This window comes from Schistocerca nitens, chromosome 9 (assembly GCF_023898315.1).
Source record: "Schistocerca nitens isolate TAMUIC-IGC-003100 chromosome 9, iqSchNite1.1, whole genome shotgun sequence".
Taxonomy (NCBI): domain Eukaryota; kingdom Metazoa; phylum Arthropoda; class Insecta; order Orthoptera; family Acrididae; genus Schistocerca; species Schistocerca nitens.
This window is the reverse complement of record NC_064622.1, coordinates 282875607-282900000: the sequence shown is the minus strand read 5'-3', so window position 1 is coordinate 282900000 and position 24394 is coordinate 282875607. Positions and strand designations below refer to the sequence as shown.

The window sequence follows — 24394 nt, the reverse complement described above, 5'->3', positions numbered from 1 at the left end:
ATAATTACAGCCCACACTGGACCTCAGTGAGTAGCTGCACTTTAATTATAAGCACCAGGTATCAAGATAACTTGCTACGTTGTCCCTACCAAATACTATCGCACTTTTGATAATACTCATGGATGTGGAACTGAGCGAAATGCATTTCGGAAATCGATAATACTGATCCTACCTCGCTGCCTTGAGCCAAGGCTTTCAGTATGTCATGTGAGAAACGTGTGAGTTGAGTTTTGTATGGTCAATCCTTTCGGAATCTATGTTGGTTGGCATGGAGGAGGTCACTCTGTTTGAGATATCTCATTATGTTTGAGCTCAGAATGTGTTCTAAGGTTCTATGACAAATTGATGTCAAGGACACTGGACGGTAGTTTTGTGGTACACGACGACTACCCTTCATGGAGACGGGTGTAACTTGCACTTTGTTCCAACTTCTGGGCCCGGCTTTTTGTTCGAAGGATCTACGATAGATTATGGATAAAATTTAGAAAGCCGGAAATTCACTACAGAATCTGATGGGGATTCCATGTCGCCCTGGAGCTTCAGTTTTAATGATTTCAGTTGTTTTTCAATGCCATTACAGCTAACACTAATTTCACTCATCTTTTCTGGGGTAAGAGGATTACATTGGGGTATTTCGCATTGGTTTTCCTTTGTAAAGGAAGCATGTCTCCTTTTGCTTTGCTACCCTGAATTTCAGTGTTTGTCTCATGCACAATTGCTTGGATGCTATCTTTGGTGCCATTAACGGCCTTTGCATATGACCAGAATTTCTTTAGGTTTTGTAAAAGATCGTTTCATAGAGTACAAGTCAGTGGTAAACTATCTGGACCATTCATATTTTGCGATAGAGTTGCTTGTGTTTTGTAAAAGATCATTTCATAATGTACATGTCGGCGCTGGACGACCTGGAACTCGCATACGTTGCGCTAAAGTTGCCAGCTTCGCAGAACACAAGCAGAAATTATGCGGAACTGATGAAACAAGTCTGAAAAGCATCCAGTGAACATTTCAGTGCACGAACATAGATTCTTAATCCACAAGAACAACTAATTACAAATTTAGAATGAGAACTTTGTAACTCATCATGTAAGTGCGCTGTTTTCTATGTATTTCGTTGCTGTAATAATTGTTTTGCAAACGAAATAAAACAATTACGCGGAATAAAAACTTACTGATGTTATGTCTGCGCTGTGACAACCGATGCAAAAATAAATAAATAAATAAATAAATAAAAGTGTACGCTCACTGGACAACTGACCGGACCTTATTAGCCAGTTTTGACAACTGCAACAAATAATTTAAACATTACTGCTTACGTCTATGACTTCATGATCTACAGTTTATTTTATTATTTTGGACTACGAGGTACCTGGCGTTTCCTGATAAATCAGGAATTTTATTTCTCACGCACCATAAGCTGGTTTCATTCACGTAATCCAAACCAATTCCTTCTCTTTTGTCATTTACTTTTGGCAATTCTTTACGGAAAATCATTCGGTGCTTATGGAATATCGTCTCAGATATGTGAATGATTTCGTGTCAGAAATGTCACAGTTCGTAGTAATTGACGGAAAGTCATCGAGTAAAACAGAAGTGATTTCTTGCGTTCCCCAAGGTAGTGTTATAGGCCCTTTGCTGTTTCTTATCTATATATACGATTTGGGAGACAATCTGAGCAGCCGTCTTCGGTTGTTTGCAGATGACTCTGTCGTTTATCGACTATTAATGTCATCAGAAGATCAAAACAAACCGCAAAACGGTTTAGAAAAGATATCTGAATGGTGCGAAAAGTGGCAGTTGACCCTAAATAACGAATAACTCGTTAAACTTCGGTTACACGATAAATCAGTCTAATCTAAAAGCAGTAAATTCAACTAAATACCTAGGTATTACAATTACGAACAACTTAAATTGGAAGGAGCACATAGAAAATGTTATGGGGAAGGCTAACCAAAGACTGCGTTTTATTGGCTGGACACTTAGAAAATGTATCAGAGCTACTAAGGAGACTGCCTACACTACGCTTGCCCGTCCTCTTTTAGAATACTGCTGCGCGGTGTGGGATCCTCACCAGGTAGGACTGACGGAATACATCGAAAAAGTTCAAAGAAAGGCGGCACGTTTTGTATTATTGCGAAATACGGGAGAGAGTGTCACAGAAATGATATAGGATTTGGACTGGACATCATTAAAAGAATGGCGTTTTTCGTTGCGACGGAATCTTCTCACGAAATTCTAGTCACCAACTTTCTCCTCCGAATGCGAAAATATTTTGTTGACACCGACCTACATAGGGAGGAACGATCACCACGATAAAGTAAGGGAAATCAGAGCTCGTACGGAAAAATATAGGTGTTCGTTCTTTCCGCGCGCTATACGTGATTGGAATAATAGAGAATTGTGAAGGTGGTTCGATGAACCCTCTGCCAGGCACTTAAATGTGATTTGCAGAGTATCCATGTAGATGTAGGTGTAGACCGCCCAGATGAACCAGGGGGCTTGAAACATCGTCTTCTCAAATACGACAGTCTTCTGGTTCATGCACCCATGTTGACGACCCTTATTAGCGACGAAGGCGGGAATATGCACGACAATACCGCAGCTATATGCCCACTGAGTGGCAACAGGTGACCTTTTCAAATGAACTACGTATTAAACTCCTTCGGGCAGATGGCCATTGGCGTGTACGGCGTGAAACGCCTGAAAGCAAACACCCTGCAATCAGGAGGGAGCGTTATGAGCTAGGGAATTCTTTCGTTGCGTTCCCTGGGTGATCTCGTCATTTTGGAAGGCACAATTGATCAACACAAGCATGCATCTATCCCTGAGCGACCGTATCCACTGCTATATGACGTTTGTTTTTCCTCGGCACAATGTCACCTACCAGGAGGTCAACGCAACGTGTCATACAGTTCGCAGCGCACGTGCGTGGTTCGAAGATCACCGGGAAGAATTTACCGTACTACCTGACCACCAAAGTCCCCAGATTAAAACCCAATCGCGAAATTTTAGCACCACCTCGATCGAGCTATATGCGCCATGGATCCTCAGTCGAAAAACGTAGGGCAGCTCTGGCCACAGTATCCGAATCGGCATGGATCTATATACCTGTCGGTACCTTCTTGAACCTCAATGATTCTCTTCCTGCACGTCTCGCGGCAGTCTGCCCTGCGGAAGGTGGTTATTCAGATTTTTGACAGGTGATCACACTGATGTATCTGGACAATGTATAATGCAAAGGAGAAGTGGGTGGTAGAAAGGGTCCACTGTATGTCACTCTGATCTTGCAGTACGTAGCAGCACTTTATGAATTTTCCCAAGTGGTGCCAATGTCGATCTGTTTTACAGGCAGCTAATTGGATGCATTCAGTGTTATTAGTTTGTGCATGCATCTGTTATCTTGGCTTGCATCCATACTCTTGAAACCATTGTGAACTGCGTGGGAGTGGGTACTTGACGATGTACAAGATATAAGGGCTTCTTCCAGTGCCATTCATGTATCGAGCGCGGGCAGAATGATTGTTTAAACGTCTCTGTGCATACTATAATTAATGTAATCACGTCTACATCTACACCTACCTCTACATGGTTTCTCTGCGATTCACACTTAAGTGCCTGGTAGAGGGTTCATCGAACCATTTTCATACTACTTCTCTACCATTCTACTCTCGAATGGCGAGTGGGAAAAAGGAACACCTAAATCTTTCCGTTCGAGCTCTGATTTCTCTTATTTTATTATGGTGATCATTTCTCCCTACGTAGATGGGTGTCAACAAAATGTTTTCGCATTCGGAAGAGAAAGTTGGTGATTGAAATTTCATAAATAGATCTCGCCGCAAAGGAAATCGCCTTTGTTTCAGTGACTGCCACCCCAACTCGCGTATCGTATCAATGACACTCTCACCCCTACTGCGCGATAACACGAAACGAGCTGCCCTTCTTTGCACTATTTCGTTGTCCTCCGTCAATCCTACTAGTAAGGATCCCACAACGCGCAGCAGTATTCCAGCAGAGGACGGACAAGTGTAATGTAGGCTGTCTCTCTAGTGGGTTTGTCGCATGTCCTAAGTGTTCTGCCAACAAAACGCAGTCTTTGTTTCGCCTTATCTATGTGGTCTGTCGAATTTAAGTTGCTCGTAATTGTAATTCCTAGGTATTTAGTCGAACTGACAGCCCTTAGATTTGTGCGATTTATCGTATACCCAAAATTTATCGGATTCCTTTTAGTACCCATGTGGATGACCTCGCACTTTTCTTAGTTTAGTACTAATTGCCACTTTTCGCACCGTACAGAAATTCTCTCTAGGTCATTTTGTAATTGGAACGGATCGTCTGATGATTTTACTAGACGGTAAATTACAGCATCATTTGCAAACAATCTAATGGGGCTGCTCAGATTATCACCTAGATCATTTATGTAAATCAGTAACAGCAGATGGCCTATGACACTACCTTGTGGAACACCAGATTTCACTTCTGTTCTACTCGATGATTTACCGTCTATCACTACGAATTGTGACCTCTCTGAGAGGAAATCACGAAACCAGTCACACAACTGAGACGACGCTCCATATGCACGCAATGTGATTAATAGACGCTTGTGAGGCACGGTATCAAAAGTCTTCTGGAAATCTAGGAATATGGAATCGATCTGAGATCCCTTGTCGACATCACTCATTACTTCATGTGTTGCACAAGAACGGTATTTTCTGACTCCGTGTTGGTTTTGTATCAATAAGTCATTTTCTTCAAGGTGTTAGAGTACAGTATATGCTCCAAAATCCTACTGCAAATTGAGGTCAGTGATATGGGTCTGTAATTCAATGGTTTACTCCTATTTCCTTTCTCCTCACGACCCTTATGGGAGAAATACTGTGGAGTTGTAGTACAGTCCTCACTTAAATCTAAGTGATCCCCCTCCCTGTTCTACTCGCGAATGGGGCGTGGGACAGAATGATTGTTGGAAAGCCTCTGCATTAACTCGTCATGAAGATTTCGTGAGAGGTATGTGGGAGCAGTAATATGTTGTCCGACTGTCTCGAAATTTCAATAGTAAACTTCTTTGTTCCGCACAACGCCTCTAGCGTCTGCCACTGGAGTTTGTTGAGCATCTCTGTAACGCTCTCGCTCCGACTAAAAGATCCCGTGACGAAACGCGCCGCTCTCCGTTGGAACCTCTCTGTCTCTTTTATCAGTCCTACCTGGTATGCGTCCCACACTGATGAACCGCACTAAAGAAGCAGTTGAACAATCGCCTTGTAAGCCACTTCCTACGTGGATGAATTACTTTTCCTTGACATTCTTCCTATGAATCTGAGTTTGGCAGCTGATTTTCTCACTATTTGTTTTATGTGGTCATTCCACTTAAGTAGTCGGCCTCGATAGCTGAGTGGTGCCGGCACGGTAGCTCAGCGTGTTCGGTCAGAGAGCTGGTTGGCCTCTGTAATAAAAAACTGAGTGGAAGGATCAACAAAACGAACTTGAACGGATGTCATGTGACGTCCGCAACGACCAAACACAACGATCAACAAAGAAAAAAAAAAAAGTGGTCAGCGTGACGGATTGCCGTCCTACCGGTCCGGGTTCGATTCCCGGATGGGTCGGAGATTTTCTCTGTTCAGGGACTGGGTGTTGTGTTGTCTTCATCATCATTTCATCCTCATCCGGCGCGCAGGTCTCCCAATGTGGCGTCGACTGTAATACGACCGGCACCAAGGCGGCCGGACCTGCCCCGCAAGGGGCCTCCCGGCCAATGACGCCAAACGCTCATTCCCACTTTTTCAATCCACTTAAGGTCGATCTGGATAGTTACTCTTAGGTATTTTACGGCAGATACTGTTACCAGCGATTTTTCAAGATAGTGTAGCTGTACAGTAGTGGCTTTCTTTTCCTCTGTATGCGCAATATGTTACATTTATTTACGTTCATGATCAGTTGACAGAGCCTGCATCATTCATCAGTCCTCTGCAGATCATTCTTCAAATCGATACTATCATCTGGCACTTCAGTTTTGTTATAGACAACCGCATCATCTGCGAAAAGCCTTAAAGAGCATCCGATGCTTTCTACTAAATGATTTATATATATTGTAAACAGTAACGGTCCTATCACACATCCTTGGTGTACTCCGCAAATTGCCTATAGATGTATTGATATTGTTCCGTTAAGAGCGACCTGTTGAGTTCTGTCTGCAAGGAAGTCGTGTATCCAGTCACAAATCTCGTCCGACATTCGGTAAGCTTGTATTTTTTTTTTCAATAACCGGCAGTGCAGGACGATATGAACTGCCTTCCTGAAGTCAAGAAACAAGCTCTCGAACTGAGTGCCGTTATTTACAGCGCTATGGATGTCATGGAGAAACAGAGGGAATTGAGTTTTGCAATATCTCTGTTTGCGAATCCATGTTGATTTTTATAGAAGAGATTTTCTTCCCCAAAAACGACATAATTCTGGAGCATAAAACAAATATGTTCCATAATTCTACAACCCATTGTCGTCAAAGATATTGACCTATAATTATGTGCATCTGCGTTACGCCCGTTCCAGAAAATAGGAACGGCTTAGCCTTTTTCCAGTCGCTTGCTCCAACGAACGACGATAAACTGCTACTAGTAGAGGAGAAAGTTCTTTTGCATAACGTTTGTAGAATATTATAGGTATCTCATCTGCTAATGATGCCTTTTCACTGCTAAGTAACTGAAGTTTCTTTTCTATTCTGAGATCGGTTCTCTCAAATATCTGCTATTCCGACGTTCGTACGACTGACTGACTGAAAGGAGGGGCCGTGTTCCTATCTTCTGCGGTGAAACAACTTCGAAAGCCCGAATTCCGTATTTCGGTCTTCTCTCTGTTATCATCCGTTTCGGTGCCTGTAAGGTCAATGAGTGACACAGTAGGTGATTTCGAACAGCTGACCGATTTTATATGAGACCAAAACCTTTTAGGGTTTTTAGTCAGATTGGTTGACAAAATTTTACTTTCAAAGTCATTAAACGCTTATCTCATCCCTCTCCCTTAGCTCATTTTCGCTTCTTTCAGCATTTGTTTGTCTGATAGGTTTTGTCTATTCTTGAACGTGTGACGAAGGTCGCTTCGTTTACGTAGCAACTTTGTAACACGGCTATTAAACCACGGAACTTCTTTGCACTGAATGTGGGAGCTGATGTCTCCTTACGCACAATTTTACAACAACAACAACAACTACTACTAGGATTGTCGCAGAAAACTGTCGCTGGTCTGTTACGTATGTACGCTCCTAAAGGTTCTTGTTTTTAAAAACCAATTACTGAAACATACTGTGTTTGCACTGAACTAACACTAATTATTCCCGCGCACCATACTCGTATGAAATCGGATGAATAATAAGTAGAACAAAGGGAAGTACTCTATATGATGCACTTCACAGTGGTATGCAGAGTAAAGATATATATGTAGAATTCAAAGGAACAACAAAAATATTAACTAATTTTTGAAATACGACGTCTCAAACGAAAAGAACTGCCTGTAGTACCATATTAGTCTACTGTTGGAATATCTTCTACGGGTATAATTAGTTTCTGGATATTACTGAAAACTTTCAGTGACAGTTTTTTTGAGGAAACATCGTGTCAGCGTAGTTTTAGAAAATAAATTACAAATATTTAGAATTAACTTAAATGCACAAACTTAATTTTAAAAAGGAAAGTCTCTACTTATTTAATCTGAAAAAATTAATTTTCTGAGTCAGGTATCGTACAGAAATATGCTTCCAGTAAACGGTGATGCAGTCAGCCAAAGAAGGTGAAATCTCCCGGAGGTTCTGAGCTATGCGATTTCGCGGACAGCGTCCATCATTGTCTAAAAATGCTACCAAGTTTTTTCTGTGAATGCGTTTAATAATTTCCAGAACAGACAGCAGCATGAAGAGAAAGACACTCCTCCGCCTTCTTGCAGGAAAAACTTTAACTAAAAATGCCCTCACCGGATTCAGCAGTCAAAGAATAAGTAGCCACGGCTTGTCTGTGCTTCTGACTCCCTTACTACAGCACACTGAGATCCCTTTGCCTCCAACAAATGGTAGTTCACGAGGCGTCGCATTTGAGAACCGCTCGCTGGAGTAGCAGTCTTCTATTTTCAGAACTAAGCTTCCAAATTATCTCTGCTATTTGTTGTATGTCACGTTGTGCTGCTCGAGATAAAAGTACTTAGGCTGATAAACACTTTGAACCTCTTGGCGAAAAGCTACCGGATAATGAAATCGACAAAAGGATCCCGAGACAAAGCGGGGAAACTTGACCTTAGATACCGGCTGTGTGGAACTGATAGTTGCTATTTGTTGTATGTCACGTTGTGCTGCTCGAGATAAAAGTACTTAGGCTGATAAACACTTTGAACCTCTTGGCGAAAAGCTACCGGATATTGAAATCGACAAAAGGATCCCGAGACAAAGCGGGGAAACTTGGCCTTAGATACCGGCTGTGTGGAACTGATAGTTGTAAAGAATCCCACACGATAACGGGAAGTAAGTGTGTTTCAAGCTACTGAACGAATGCTGAAACAGACAAACAAACCTGTTAAGATACGGAATCTGTGCAAAGGGCCTGAGGACTGTTCACTCATCTGGCCATGTGACCTGACGCCATGAGATGACGGAATGCTGAGTCGCGGCACAGTGAACTCGTCTCGCAGCTAGCAAATTTCGGTAGTTCCAGCAACGGAATTTATGAGGAATATCCGGGAAGGGCGTAAGCCACTGTTATGAATAATCAGTCACTGTTAGCTCGTTTCTGTCTAAATAGCAGAAGTGTGTGTTAAATAAAATCTTGTGTTGTGTTAATTACAATAGACTCCCGCTGATTATAACCTCTATGAATTGAATTTCTCGATAAATCGAACTAGTTGTCCAGTTCCTTGAAAGAACCTCAATGAATTGAAGAAATTGTGTGTGTTGTGGTACAATCGATAAATCGAAGCGATTATCTTGACAGACCGCCCCCAGACACACTACATTTCGAAGACAGAGGACTGTCTAACACTTGTAATAACTTACTACGTCACGATCGCATAGACACATAAAAATAGTTATTTCGGCTAGCAGTTACCATCTTCAGAGGTGCTTCACACACTAAACAGTTTTTTTTAAATCATGTGACGAATTACGTACTTTCATTGAAATGTTAGATGACTTCATTATGTTTAAAATGACTAACAGTATTTATATATACGTCTATACGATGTATAGATAAATAAGTTAGGCATCTATGAAATCGTGACGTAAGAAATTATCATACAAACATTTATAAAGATCGCATACTTCGAAGTGGAAATATATTTCTTTTTTAAATTTGATAATTCGAACTAATAGTGAAAGCTGCTAACAGTCTATGTTCCATGAGTATCAAATCGTTTCTATGTCTTATGGCTGCATCAAAAAGGCGTGGATGACAACAGAATTGCTCAGTGAGCGGCCATTGAGGCTGAACAAAGAAACGAAAAACTAGAAGCGGAAATTCCTGTTTTCTTCTGGACATTTGCGAAGTTCATAACAACACTCAACATTTATATAATGTGATTTTATTCCTCCTGAGACGACCACATCGAAATTAAACCATTTGACAAATGAATAATTGAAAACAATAAAACTTTGCACCTCAAGAAAGTTCTGACCATGGTGTTAGGTAGCACTAAGGCCCAAAATAACAGTATGGCCGTTGCTAGTAAGGCTTGGAAAAATGTTACTCTGATGAAGATTTCTAACAGTTTTAAGAAATGTAGGTTCATCAAGGAGTAACAAATCAGCTGCCATGCATCTCTTACACCAGAAGAAGAAAAGTCGTCACTGGGAACGTTGCGCTGGTAGATCCTTAGAAGGGAAGTAGACTGGTAAATTTTCAGCTTTGGCTAGAATAGAAAATGCGCTTGACCAAGCATACTGGAAGTCCCTGTGCTAAAGAAAGACCACTGATTCCTTGCCAAAATAAAACTGAAGTATTTTCGGAAATTTTATTTTCATCATGTCATGAATAACACAGTTGGTTTAGATGTCTGTAATTTTTGTAATAAGTGAATTTCATAATTGTTAGGGTCTTCTCGTGTTTTACAGGCCCTTTTTGACAGTAATTAGAGTTTAATTTTTCAATAACGTTTTTCCTTAAAGTAAAACTGTTCTCCAGCATTCTTAGTAGAGTTTTAAATTCTTTGTAGTGTGCGCATTGCACGTTACGACACACGCAGCCACAGTTTGTTTCTGACGAGCAAAGAAAAATTTTGTAGTGAGTAGATTATATTTTACTGCTGTATTTGATGATTTCTATTTGCCTTCGGGAACTTCAGTATACCAGCAACAAAATAGCATGCTGAGCAAGAGGTAAGTTACTTTTGTTTCAGGGCAGATCTGACTTTCGATTCTTGTAAGCAAACAGTACGTGGCCAGAATTTTTAATTGTTGTGCTAAGTAAGCAGATTCATTTAGAGTGAACATTGAAGATAATCACAACAGTTATTTTCTTCCGAGTTGAGGAGTATTTTTATTTTCTTATATTTCAAGTCAGATATTCCACTTCATGTTACGTAGCTTTCATGACATGCTTCAGTATTGAGTTTCAGTTACATAGTTTTCACCGAATACACGACTAATTTCTTTTGGGATTTAATTAGATTCATTGCCATTGTTTAAAATTCAGCGTTTCACTAAGATTAAAGTTTTGTTTCACAACATTGTTCACACGCGTAATACAGGGCCAACCAACAGAAATTATTGCTCAGCAGGTACGTTACAACCAGAGAACGTTTTTTAAAAAGAATATTCAGCATTTCATACACAGATAAATTACATAAAAAGCTTACAAATTAATTGACCCCTGCGACATTCTGTGTCATCCCGCAACATTGGTCGTAGTAACCCGAGGACCTCCCGTACCACGCGTAGGCTGCCGATAACACCACAACACAAACGGCCCCATCTCGAGTGGGGTCATCATCAAGAAACATGACGTCGCATTGTGTTTAGCGATAAACCCCAGTTCTGTACTGTCTTGGATGACCATCGTCCCTGAGTATGGAAACATGCAGGGGGCTCATTTTTCCAATGTTTTGGAGCGCCATAGTACTCTTTCTCGTGGCGTGATGGTGTTGGGAGCCATCGGGTATGACATTAGGTCAAGGATGGTAGTGGTTCAGGGAACTCTGACGGCACACGATACGTCTCGGAGATACTGCATCCTCATGTGTTACGTTTCATGTGACAGTACATTGGTACTATTTTTCAACAGGACAATGCACGGCCGGCCGAAGTGGCCGTGTGGTTAAAGGCGCTGCAGTCTGGAACCGCAAGACCGCTACGGTCGCAGGTTCGAATCCTGCCTCGGGCATGGATGTTTGTGGTGTCCTTAGGTTAGTTAGGTTTAACTAGTTCTAAGTTCTAGGGGACTAATGACCTCAGCAGTTGAGTCCCATAGTGCTCAGAGCCATTTTGACAATGCACGTCTACACACGGCGAACGTCTCTGTGAACTGGCTGCATTATGTTGTGTTGGGATGCTCCCGTTGCCAGCAAGGTTCGCAGACCTGTCCCCATTAGAACATGTGTGGCGCCATTTGGACGTCAACTCCGTCCCATTACTAATATCCAGGGTATAAGGGGTAGCTTACATCAGCAGGGGATGCAACTGATATATGAAATGCTTCCCAACGGAATCAGTGCACGCATCAAGGTCAGAGGGGTGCAACGTCCTAGTGATAAGTGGGCGCAAACTGCAAAGTTCATAGTAAATTTGACTCGATATTGTTGTAATCACTGAAATAACACCGCATATTCTCAAGCCGTGAAGTTTCAATCCTTTTCCTCCTCCGCTTCTGGGTGCTACATTTTTTTTTGGCACGCAGTGTGTATAATAATTAATGAAATAGAAAAACGAAATCAACTTGCCTTTAGTCTCTCATGTAGCTGTTACTTTTTACTTATCCTTTTAAAAGATACGAATGTTATTGAAACTACTGTGACTTTTTGTAATTTTATTTTTGTAGGGGATACATTTATTTCGACTTCACATGATTCCATCCACCTCTATCAGGGAAACTTCCTTTAAATCGAGCTGTTAACTATTCGAACTTTTTTTTGAAGTCCCTTGATCTTCGAATTATCGAGAGCTGACTGTATTTCGAAAATAAGTAGCCACATTCTAATTGTATCTTGAGGTTTAGAGTGGAAATGTCGTCTTTCACGGTTAACTTACTTTGGATGTCCTCCATAATTTTGGTTTCCAAAACTATATGTATTAGGGGAAGCATTGCTGCCTAGTTTTAATTATCTGGTTTCGTCTTTTGCTCTCGACTCAACCATCGCGCTCAGATGTCTTAAATGAAAAGATCATCATCTAGTTCATTGGTCTCACTGTTAGTTCTGCTCTTTCCTTCAGTAGTTAACTTCCTCCGTGTTGACGAAGTTGATTCAAAATGGTTAAAATGGTTCTGAGCACTATAGTTGAAATCAAAGCTTTCTCAGTATCTATGTATTGCAGACAAAGCTGCAATTCATACATACATACTGATCACTTCTGTAGTTTAGTACATGGCTTGCAGGTCGTCGGTTGCGTCACATCAGTTCTAAAGCTAGCTTGTTTCTTTGCTTCACTGAAGTCCAATGATCTTTCTATACGTGTGGTAATAATTTTAGTGAATATTGCGAACGTAACGGGGAGGAGGCTGATAGGTCAATAGTTTCAGTATGTCTCGTCCGTCTCCTTTCTTGTGAAACAGGGCAACTGCAATTTTTGTAATGTTAGTGAATTGTCTTCTGCTGCAGACATCGCATAAATAATTTTGGACGTTCAGTTTAAACTACATCCCCTACAAATTTTACTATTTCTGTTAGAGCGCTGTATTATACAGCGCCTCTCCCGGGAGCCGTCAGTCGCATTTTCTCTGGATTTTCGGCATATACAGGGTGCGGCAGCGTTCATAGTAGGACATTAAAAACACACCATCAGGCAGTAACTGTAATTTATTTATTACATTTTACGTCAATTAATAGTTAAAGGTATGCCATTTAATAATGTTTAAGTCATTGTCGATTGCGTGGATTAATTTTTGAATATGACTCCTGTCAGATGATGCTCCCTTTGCACAACACATTCATCTAGGTGGCGTTGGAAGCTTTCCGTAACTCGGCGTAACGTATTCCCTGGGACATTGCCGACCTCAGTTCTGATGCGATCCTTCAACTCAGGAATGGCGGTACAACGTGTTCGGAATACTTCTTGCTTCAGGCAGCTCCAAAGGAAAAAGTCTGCACATGAAAGGTCAGGTGAGCGAGGCAGCCAGGAAATGTCACCAAAACGGGAAATTACTCTGCCGGGAAATGTCTCTCGCAAAAAATCCATGCAAATTCTGGCTGTATGCGAGGTACCTCCGTCTTTTTGAGACCATATTTGTTCCACATCCACATCGACCATACTTAATTGGGGAAGAACGAAGTCTTACAGCATCTTTAGGTAGCGTTCACTGGTGACAGTTACAGCCACACCGATGTCATCCTCAAAGAAGTAGGGGCAATAATCCCAAAGGAAACAACTCCACACCACACTGTGACACGAGAACTGTGCAAGGGCTTGACGTGCAGTTCATGAGGGTTTACAGCACTCCAATAACGTATATTCTGTTTATTCACTGAACCACATAACTCGAAATGATCTTCATCTGGCATCAGAATTGTGTGCAACACTTGTGGATTTTGGCGAAGGAGATCACGCATGGTTAAGCAGACTGTTTCACGTGAAACCCAATCGCGAGGCGTAATTTCCTGAACAATCGGCAGCTTATATGGGTGAAAATAGAAATCTTCGTGCAATATTCTCCTGAATGAGCGATCGGGCATATGCACAGTTTGCGCATGACGACGAGCAGACCTTTTAGGCTACGAAATAGTGCAGGACGAACATTTTCCACGGCTTCTGGTGTCCGCACAGTTCTTTGACTTCTTCCCGGTTTGCCACTGCAAACAGAACCTGTTGTTCGAAATGCACGTACCCACCTCACAATGGTCCGTCCATCTGGAACTTTCCCATGACGTCCCAAGTTGAAACGTTGGCGAATTAGACGCTGGGTAGCATTAACAGAGTCGTTATTCTTGAAATAACTTTCAACAACAAAGGCACGAAGCTGTGCACTCCACCGCTCCATATCACTGTCACACTCGAAATGGCAGCTCATTAGTACACGAATGCGGCACGAGCTGGCGCGCATTCCTGCAGTACGTCATTATACTACCCAAGTCAAATTACGCTATGAAGGCTGCCGTACCCTGTATACGCATTTTAGTTTCTGCAGCGTGTATCTGGAGTCAGCTCAGACAGATACTGTCACCACGTATTTCATGCGACGTCCAGTGTCGACGGGAAGAGCCGGTTTGTTTCCCGTTAGAATCAAAATTAATTTAAAAACGTTATTTTACGTGTCCTTTCGATAGAGCGACCCCATATTGGTCTAGTGCGACATTTGTTAACAGGGGCAGTAAAACACGAAGTATAACCAGTACTCCTGCAGCGCGACCTGATAGTGCCCTGGGTGTTGCTGACTACGGCTGCCATGCAGCAGCGCTGCCAAGTCGCTGTTGGAGAAATTGATGTACTTCGTGTTTTATTGTCCCTCTTAATAAATATCGACAAAATAAATATCGCACGTGACCAATGTCGGACCGCTCTGTCGAAAGGGCCCGTAAAATTCCGTTTTAAATATAAATTTGTTTGTAATGGGAAACAAAGCGAAGCTTTTACATGGACACTGGACATCGATGAAATACATGATGAGCAGTATTAGTCTGGGTTGACTCCATTTAAGTACTGCAAAAACGAAACTGCAAATATCTCTCGAAACACCGGTCAAAATGCGTCCGACGACTGTTAGGACAAACACCCGGTATATTATACAATCCACAATCGATTAGGTTAGTATATGTTCAATGCCTTTTGTCTTAATCATCTCTGAGAAATACATTTTTTTTCTTCAGCCAGTTACAATAACGTTGCATATCACTCATTACGAGCCAGCTGCTGTGGTCAAGCGGTTCTAGGCACTTCACTCCGGAACCAAGTGGCTGCTACAGTCGCAGGTTCGAATCCTGCCTCGGGCATGAATGTGTGTGATGTCCTTAGGTTAGTTAGGTCTAAGTAGTTCTAAGTCTAGGGAACTGATGACCTCCGGTGTTAAGTCCCATAGTGCTTAGAGCCATTTGAACATTTGAGCTCATTACGAACTAGCTCAGTGTAATACAGTTAAACGACCTTTTGTACTTACTCTGCATTTCCTCGATCGGACCCGCTTCCCCGCCGTACTCCTGAGGAAGTATTTTCTTCGGAATATGTTCGTACAGCGTCTCCATGCTCGAGTGAATAAACACCTGAAATACAGTATGTATGTAATATATCTGTTTTTAACCAAGTTTCCGAGTATCTCTCGTGTTCCTTCAAATTTCAATTTTATCGATGTTATTTGCTTCTAGAATTTGTGTTCATATTATTCGTTAACAAACTGTATATTTTGCAATTGTGTGATATTTCCAGTAGTCCATTAATACATCAGTAGAAAAACAAGCAGATAGTGTGAACTACGTAAATGTGCAACACTGCTTTCTGCTCTGTAAATCCATAAATTTACGTAATCCAGACATACATGAGTGGGTGCAGGTCAGCATTCTACAAGATGAAAACAATAACTTCTAAGAAAAAATAAATAAAAACCTGTTAGTTTTCCTGAGAAATTTCCCTAGTTACTTACATAATACGTTTTTTTTTCTTTATGGGTATTGGGAAAACGAAAATAATTATTTGTTTTACACTCGAATGCATTTGTCTTACTGTAGCATAGAGCTCTGCAATCCTCCAAACCAGCCATTCAGATAATCTACAGAGGGAACTGCTAATGAGATACTATTTTAAAGAATTATATTATTAATAGCTATTTTATTTTTGGTGGCAGGCCGAAGTTGTCAGTTTTAGATTAAATTTCAGAAGTTAGATTCGGTTGTCAGCATTCTTATATCCTATTGAAATAAATTGCTGTGGAATTCCAACTCATACTGTAGCGAATGCGTTACTCATTTACGTAACGCCTTCTTCTGCTTTCCGAACAAAGAAACACAATAAGTTGTTTATTTATACATAGTTGTCTATACATACTTTGTGGAGAAGTTCGTAAGTGCACTTAAAATACATTATCTCATCAAAAGTATACGTAAATTAGTATGGGCTGTGTCCACCATTCGCCTTTATGACAATTTGAACTCTGCTGGGCACACTTTCAATGAGGTATCTGAATGTCTGTGATGGAATGGCAGTCCATTCTTCCTCAGAAGCTGAAACCAGATACAGTATAGATTTTGAACGCTGGGCCTGGAGCGAAGTCGACGTCCTAACTCATCCCAAAGGTGTTCAGTTGAGTTCAGATCGGGTCCCTGGATGGTCAGTCAATTTCAGGAATATTATTGTTAGAAAAACCATTGCGCATCAAATGATTCTTTATGAAAGGGTACACTGTCATGCCGATACAAATAATTGTCTCCGAGCTGTTTGTCTGTTGTACGTAGTACACAATGCTTTAAAATGTGTTCATATCCTTCCGCATTTAGCGTTTTCTGAAGCACAGTAAGGGGATGTACCCTAAACGTGAAAGAAACTCCCATACCATAACACAACCTCCATCGCACTTCCCTGTTGGCACGGTAAATGGCGGCAGTAATTTTCTCTAGGCGTTTCTGAAGCACAGTAAGGGGATGTACCCTAAACGTGAAAGAAACTCCCATACCATAACACAACCTCCATCGCACTTCACTGTTGGCACGGTAAATGGCGGCAGGTAATTTTCTCTAGGCGTTCGCCAAACCCAAATCCCTCGATACGAGTGCCACAGGGTATAGCGTGATTCATCGCTCAAAATCACTCTTTTCCAGTTACTCTCAGTCCAGCGAAGTCCTTCTTTACACGATTAGAAGCGGCACTTAGCAATGACTACGGAAACGTGTGCCTATTGAAGAGCTGATCGACAATTGTATCTCACGTTCTCCATATTAGGATATTTAAAAATTCCTCATGTTCTTTCAAGATTTTTGGAGTAAAGTGCAAAATGGTTTATATCTTGTGTCGGGGCTGGGTATGAAGTTGTTCAACCGAACTCTCTTATTTTAGCCACATTCCGTTGGCCACTGGTATGTGACATTTGTTTTCTCTGTCTAGCTTCTGTGCTTCGCTAAGGAAATGCACGATGTTTTGTACGTTGCTCGCCGTGTCACAGAGTCATTGTGTTATTAATGGAGCTAGTGACGTACTTTGATTTCCGTCTTCCGTATTTCGGCACGAAATATTTAAACGTAAAGGCATTACATTACCGTTTGTGAATATTACAAGCTCTGGTAGGAGTCACAGATAAGGAAGGAACATGAACCGAATTAAGTGCATGAATGGGTTATTGGGAATGAAATCAATGAAAATGCAGTGACATGTAATAAAAGTAAAAAGCACTCAGATGTGTTGAACAAGCAGAGTAATTAATTCGTCGTGATAATTGAAAGTTTGCCTTTATTAGTAGGGATGATACCGTTAACTGCATTTAAAGGTTTTCTTTTATTTATAAACGATTTCGATGTTACATTTGACAATCTTCGGGTCCCAGAAAACACTATACTTACCTTTTATCGTGTTGTTGTTGAGGTCTTCATTCCAAAGAATGGTTTGATGCAGTTCTCCAAGGTAACTCTATCCTGTGCAAGTCTCTTCATCTGCAAATAATTACTGCAGTGTGTATCTTTCAGGATATGCTTTCTGTATTCATCCCTTGGGCTCCCTCAACGATTTTTTATCTATCATATCTCCCTCCAGTATTAAAGTGGTGATCCCTTGATGTCTCAGAATGTGTCCTATCGACCTATTCCTCCTCTTAGTCAAACTGTGTTACAAATATTTTTCTCCTCCACTTTATTGAGCACGTCATCATCATTTTCGTGATCTCCACATCTAATCTTCAGCATTCTTCTGTAGTACCACATTTCAAAAGCGTCTATTCTCTTCCTGTCTAAACTGTTTATCGTTCACATTTCACTTCCACACATGCCTGCATTTCAGACAAATAACATCAGAAAAGACTTCCTAACACCTGAGTCTGTATTCGATATTACCAGGTATCTCTCCGTCAGAAATGCTTTTCCTGCCATTGCGTCTACCATTTATATGCTCTACATTGGCCATTATCAGTTATTTTGTTACCAACGTTCCAAATCGTATCTACAACTTTAAGTGCGTCGTTTTCTAATCTAATTCCCTCAGCATCACCTTATTTAATTCGACTACATTCCATTATCCTTGTTTTGCACGAATGGTCACAGGTTTGTTTAATCCATTGGAGAGTGTTACAGATCTACCGAAGGGACTGAAATGTCAGACTCTTGAAGAGAGACGTAAACCATCCCGAGGAAACCTATTAACAAAGTTTCAAGAACCGGCTGTAAATGGTTACTCTAGGGATATACTAGAACCCCCTTCATACCGCGTATCGTGAGGACAAGATTAGAATAATTAGTGCACGGACAGATGCATTCGAACAATCATTCTTCCCGCGCTCCATACGTGAATGGAACGGGAAGAAACTCTAATAACTGGTACAGTGGGACGTACCCTCTGCCATACACCGCACGGTGGTTTGCTGAGTATAGATATAGATGTAGATGTAGATATTCATCTTTTATTCTCCTTTCAAGACACTGTCAATCCCGTTCAACTGCTCCTCCAAGTCCTATGCTGTCTCTGACCAAATTACAGTATCGTCTGCAAATCTCAAAGTTTTTATTTTTTCTCCTTGGACTTTAACTCCTCCCCTAATTTTTCTTTTGGTTTTCTTTACTGCTTGTTCAATGTACAGATTGAATAACATCGGGGAATAGCTACAATGCTGTCTCACTCCCTTTTCAACCACTGTTTCCCTTTTACGTCCCTCGACTCTTATAACTGCCATCTGGTTTTTGTTCAAGTTGTAAATAGTCCTTCGCTCTCTATATTTTACCCATGATACCTTCAGAATTTCAGAAAGAGTATTGTAGTCAACATTTTCAAAAGCTCTCTCTAGTCTACAAACGCAGTAAACTTTGGTTAGCCTTTCCTTAACCTATGTCCTAAGAGAAGTCCTAGCGTTAGTACTGCCTCGCGCGTTCCTACATTTCTCCGGAATTCAAACTGATCTTGCCCGAGGTCGGCATCTACCAGTTTTTTCCATTCTTTAGTAAAGAATTAGCGTTATTATTTTGCAGCCATGGCTTATTAAACTGATTGTTCGGTAACATTTACACCTGCCAGCACCTACTTTCTTTGGAGTTTTAATTATTACTTTCTTCTTGACGGCTGAGGTTATTTCGTCTGTCTCATACATGTTGCACACCAGATGGAATAGTTTTGTTATGGCTGGCTCTCCCGAGGCTACTAGTAGATCTGACGGAATGTCATCTACTCCAAGGGACCTTGTTTCGACTTAGGACTTCAGTGCTCTGTCAAATTTTTCTCGCAGTACTGTAGCTCCCATTTAATTTTCATCTACGTCCTCTTCCCTTGCTATAACATTGCCTTCAAGATCATCTCTCTTGCATAAGACCTCTGTATACTCCTTTCACCTTTCAGCTTTCCCTTGCTTACTTACCAATGGTTTTCCAGCTGAGCTTTTGATATTCAAGCAACTGCTCCTCTTTTCCCCAAAGACCACTTTAGTTTCCATGTAGGCGGTATCTATCTTTCCCATTGCGGAATATGCTTCTAAATCCTTACATTTTTCCTCTAGCCATTTGTGATAGCCAATTTGCTCTTCTTTCCAGTTTCATTTTTCAGATTTTTGTGTTCTCTTTCTCCTGCTTAATTTGGTGCATTTTTGTATTTTCTCTTTTCATCAGTTACATTCAATATCTCCTGTGATATCCAAGGATCTCTACTTGGCATTGTCTTTTTACCTATTTGCCCCTTTGCTGCTTTCTCTATTTTATCTCTTAAGGTTAACCATTCGTCCTCTACTGTATTAATTTCCCCTGTTATAGTCAGTCGTTGCTTAATGCTCCCTCTAAAATTCTCAACATTGTTCTTTCAAATTATCCACGTCTGATCTCCTTAATTTCCTAAATTTACAGTTTCAACAGTTTTAATCTATAGTTCATCAGCAATAAATTGTGATCAGAGTGCACATCTGCCCCTGGAAATGTCTTACAGTTTCAAATCTGGTTCCTAAATCTCTGTATAACCATTATTTAATCAATCTAAAAACTTATGGTGTCTCTGTGTCTCGTACACGTATACGATCTTCTTTTACGATTCTTAAACCAAGTCTTAGCGATGATTAAGCTATGCTCTGTTCAGAACTCTACCAGGTGGCTTCCTTTTCCATTTTTTCCCCCAGTCCATATTCATCCACTGTTTTTCCTCCTCTTCCTTTTCTTATTATCGAATTCTAGTCCCCTATCACAATTAAATTTTCCTTTGCCCTAACTGTCTGATTAGTTTCTTTTATCTCATCATACATTTTTTCATTCTCTTCATCACCAGCGGAGTTCGATGGTATATTAACTCGTAGTACTGTGGTGAGTGTGGACTTAGTATCTATCGTGTGCATAGTAATGCAGTCACTGTGCTGTTCATAGTAGCTTACCCGCATTCCTATCTTCTTATTTATTATTAATCCTACTCCCACATTACCCCTATTTAATTCTGTATTTATAACCATATACTCATCTGACCATAAGTCCTTTTCCTTCTGCCACCGAACTTCGCTAAGCCACACTACGCGTGACTTCAACCTATCCATTTCTCTTTTCTAACCTACTTGCCCGATTAAGGGATCTAACATTCGAAGCTCCAGTTTTGTTTCTCCTGATGACGACATCTTCCTAAGTAATCACCGCCTGGAGACTATGATACCTCTAGGATTTATTACGCAAGAGAAAGCCACCGTCATTTAACCACACAGTAGAGCAGCATGTCCTCGGGAAAAATAGATACCCGTCCGTTGTGGCAGCACACCTACTATACAGCTGTTTGTTGAGCTGAGGCATGCAAGCCTCACCACCAACGGCAAGGTCCACGGTTCATAGTTCATGTAAAAATGCAGTATTAAATTATCTTAAGTTACTTTTAATACTGATCTGCATTAACTCCATTCGAAGAAAATAATTCCAGGTATGTGCATGTGATCATCAAAGTATTAAAAACTTGAAATGTAACATATAGCTGAAAATAATACCAGGTATGTGCATGTGATCATCAAAGTATTAAAAACTTCAAATGTAACATATAGCTAAGGTCGGGTAGTGTGTTTACGACATGCTGAATGTGTTTCCATTAGAATGGGATCATACACTCACGTGTACATATAGAAATTGTAGTTTTTTATTTTAATGCTGTCAATGAATGACCAGTTTTAAAAGTAAGTTTAGATTGTTCTACACTACGTTTTATGACCAAATATATGTTTACTGAATTCAAGGATCCGAAAATGGTGTAATGTAACGTCAGACTCAATTTCAAATCAAGTAAGACATACAGATACAGCTGAGGGTGTTATCCCTACGACATAAAGATATAGTAAAAGCTGTCGTACCGTAATCTATGGATGCGCGTAGGCTGAAAACTTGTATCCTACCGAGACTTGAAATCTTGTCTCCTGATTTTTGCAAGTAGTCGCCTTACCCTGTAGGATATGTGAGCATTACTTGAGCATGAATCCAGGTCTGACGCGGATTTTGAATATCTTCAATTTTTCCTGTAATGATTTCTGCAAAGAAATACCACACATTGTATGTTAAGATAACAGGGTTGAGGGAACGCAGTCATAGGAGAATCGTGGCCTGCCCTGTCACAGAGGATATGTATCAACTGAATTAAATTCACTAAATGAATATTTAAAGTTAGCTGCTATTAGTTTTATTATTCCTTGTGTAGTAGGCCTATTTCGATAGTACTACCATTTTCAAGTACACCTGCAGATATAACAGCTGGTAAAACTCATATACTTTCGCAATATTTGTATATGGAGTCAACTGAACGTGTACACTTACGTATAGCTGGGCGAGACGTACAGACTGCATTAGTGACGAATCCTTTTGTCACTCACATAGTAATTTGGCTGCTACTTGACATTTCTCAATGAGGCTGTACGTTTACAAAGTTGTTATATACAGTCAGCGGTATTGTCTGACAGCATATAATTTAGTTGTTTATGTGATCTTTAGTTGTTTATTTTTTATCTGTTATCATATTCCAGAATATCAATAAAATTTTCTAGGCAATATTTATGTTGGAAGTTGGTCTGCCCGGTTAGTATGTCGTGTGAATATTTTTTTCCAGTTCTTGTAGTATGTACATAGTGAGTCTTTCTAGTATTATGAATTCAAACAATACCACTGACTAGATATGACCAGTTTGTAAGCATATACTATCATCGAGAACTGTCAACTAGCTACCAAATATTTTACCATCATAAAAAATTCGACAATTGACAAAAAGATTCATCAGTGATGGATGTATGTTTCGCCCAGTTGAAGGTAAGTATGCATGTACAATTAACTTCATATACAAATATCGCAAAACAAAATGAATTTCATTGTACGTATATAATATTCGCGTGTGTGCTTGACAATGACGGTATTGTCGAAACAGGTGTATTGTACGAAACATAATAAAATTATTAGCAGTTCACTTGGAAGATTTCAAATTAAAATATCATATTACGACAAGTTTCATGCTGTGGACTAAACTATGCAATAAATAAATATATTTACTAATATGATGTCATTGCAAACGACTCAGATGTGCGGAACGTGAAATGTAATGAGTATGCAGTGACAAAAATCTATGACAACATTTCATTTGACATGATATATATTCATTACGATGCGCGTTCAGAATTTCTGTATGGTTTTCGTTGATATCTATCTCTATTGACTTCATTTCCATTCACTGTATTTATTTCTTTTCAATGAATTTAATCCAGTGTATATCTCTGTGGCGTGATAAGCCAAGTACTCCCTTGATTCTGTTTTCCTCGTGTTGCTATTTCCACACACCTCGAGGGTGCGCCTCTGGTGATAGCCTTCGTTCTCAAATCGTGCAATGCAAGCTAGAATCGTGCTTGGAGACGAAATCAAATAGCCTAATGGGCACGAGAAACAGGAAACCAGCGGTCGAATCCCTGAGTTGTACAAATCTGGAATTCTCACGACGTATTCTTTGTGAGATGGGAATAACAAAGATAAAGGATACGTTGGCCCGTGGGCCGGAGCCCACGTTAAGCTGTAGGACCTCACTAAGTGGCCGCGTAAGTTACTTCAAAGGTCGGAGGAAGACAACGGTACACCTCTTCCAACAGGGTCGTGCCTATTAAAGCACAAAGCACGAAGCAGAACACTCGGGTTGATAACAGTCTTACCTTTTTAAGTGACAGGACTCTAGTTACATTCAGTATGACACGTCATATGTTGGTAGTGGTCATTCCAGCCATATTAATGTGGCTACCGCCCATGTTCGACATCAACGTGCAATAACCACTCAGCCTGCGAGTGGAAGCACTAGCAGTGGGGTATATATTACGCGCGTCTGGGGGACGTGTAAAACAGTGCAGATGTTGTCTTAATGTGAAAATGGAGCGATTTATCTGACGTCCAAGAGGGCATGATCTTTAGCTTTCGGGCCAAGGCTGGAAGCAGTTTCGAAGCGGCTAAGTCTGTAAACCACGTGCCGCCGAGGTTAACGTGCACCTCGCATGGCGAAATGACGCTATCTAAAACCGGCACCGCGGCAACTGTGGCGCACGACATGCCATAGTGGTGAACGTCGGCTGTTGAGATGTGTACAAGTGAATATATGTGCAACTGAAACTTCCTGGCAGATTAAAACTGTGTGCCCGACCGAGACTCGAACTCGGGACCTTTGCCTTTCGCGGGCAAGTGCTCTACCATCTGAGCTACCGAAGCACGACTCACGCCCGGTACTCACAGCTTTACTTCTTCCAGTATCTCGTCTCCCACCTTCCAAACTTTACAGAAGCTCTCCTGCGAACCCTGCAGAACTAGCACTCCTGAAAGAAAGGATACTGTGGAGACATGGCTTAGCCACAGCCTGGGGGATGTTTCCAGAATGAGATTTTCACTCTGCAGCGGAGTGTGCGCTGATATGAAACTTCCTGGCAGATTAAAACTGTGTGCCCGACCGAGCCTCGAACTCGAGACCTTTGCCTTTCGCGGGCAAGTGCTCTACCATCTGAGCTACCGAAGCACGACTCACGCCCGGTACTCACAGCTTTACTTCTACCAGTATCTCGTCTCCTACGTTCCAAACTTTACAGAAGCTCTCCTGCAAACCTTGCAGAACTGCACTCCTGAAAGAAAGGATACTGTGGAGACATGC

General features: G+C 41.0%; 1 protein-coding gene across 1 annotated transcript in view; it reads right to left on the bottom strand.

Annotated features, from left to right (window-relative positions):
- Positions 1 to 24394, bottom strand: part of LOC126203855 (alpha-tocopherol transfer protein-like) — a 120801-nt gene that overhangs the window by 5795 nt on the left and 90612 nt on the right. Inside the window, exon 6 of the mRNA XM_049938230.1 lies at positions 15270 to 15372. Within this exon, the coding sequence (XP_049794187.1) occupies positions 15270 to 15372 (103 nt within the window). The remainder of the gene's footprint in view (positions 1 to 15269; positions 15373 to 24394) is intronic.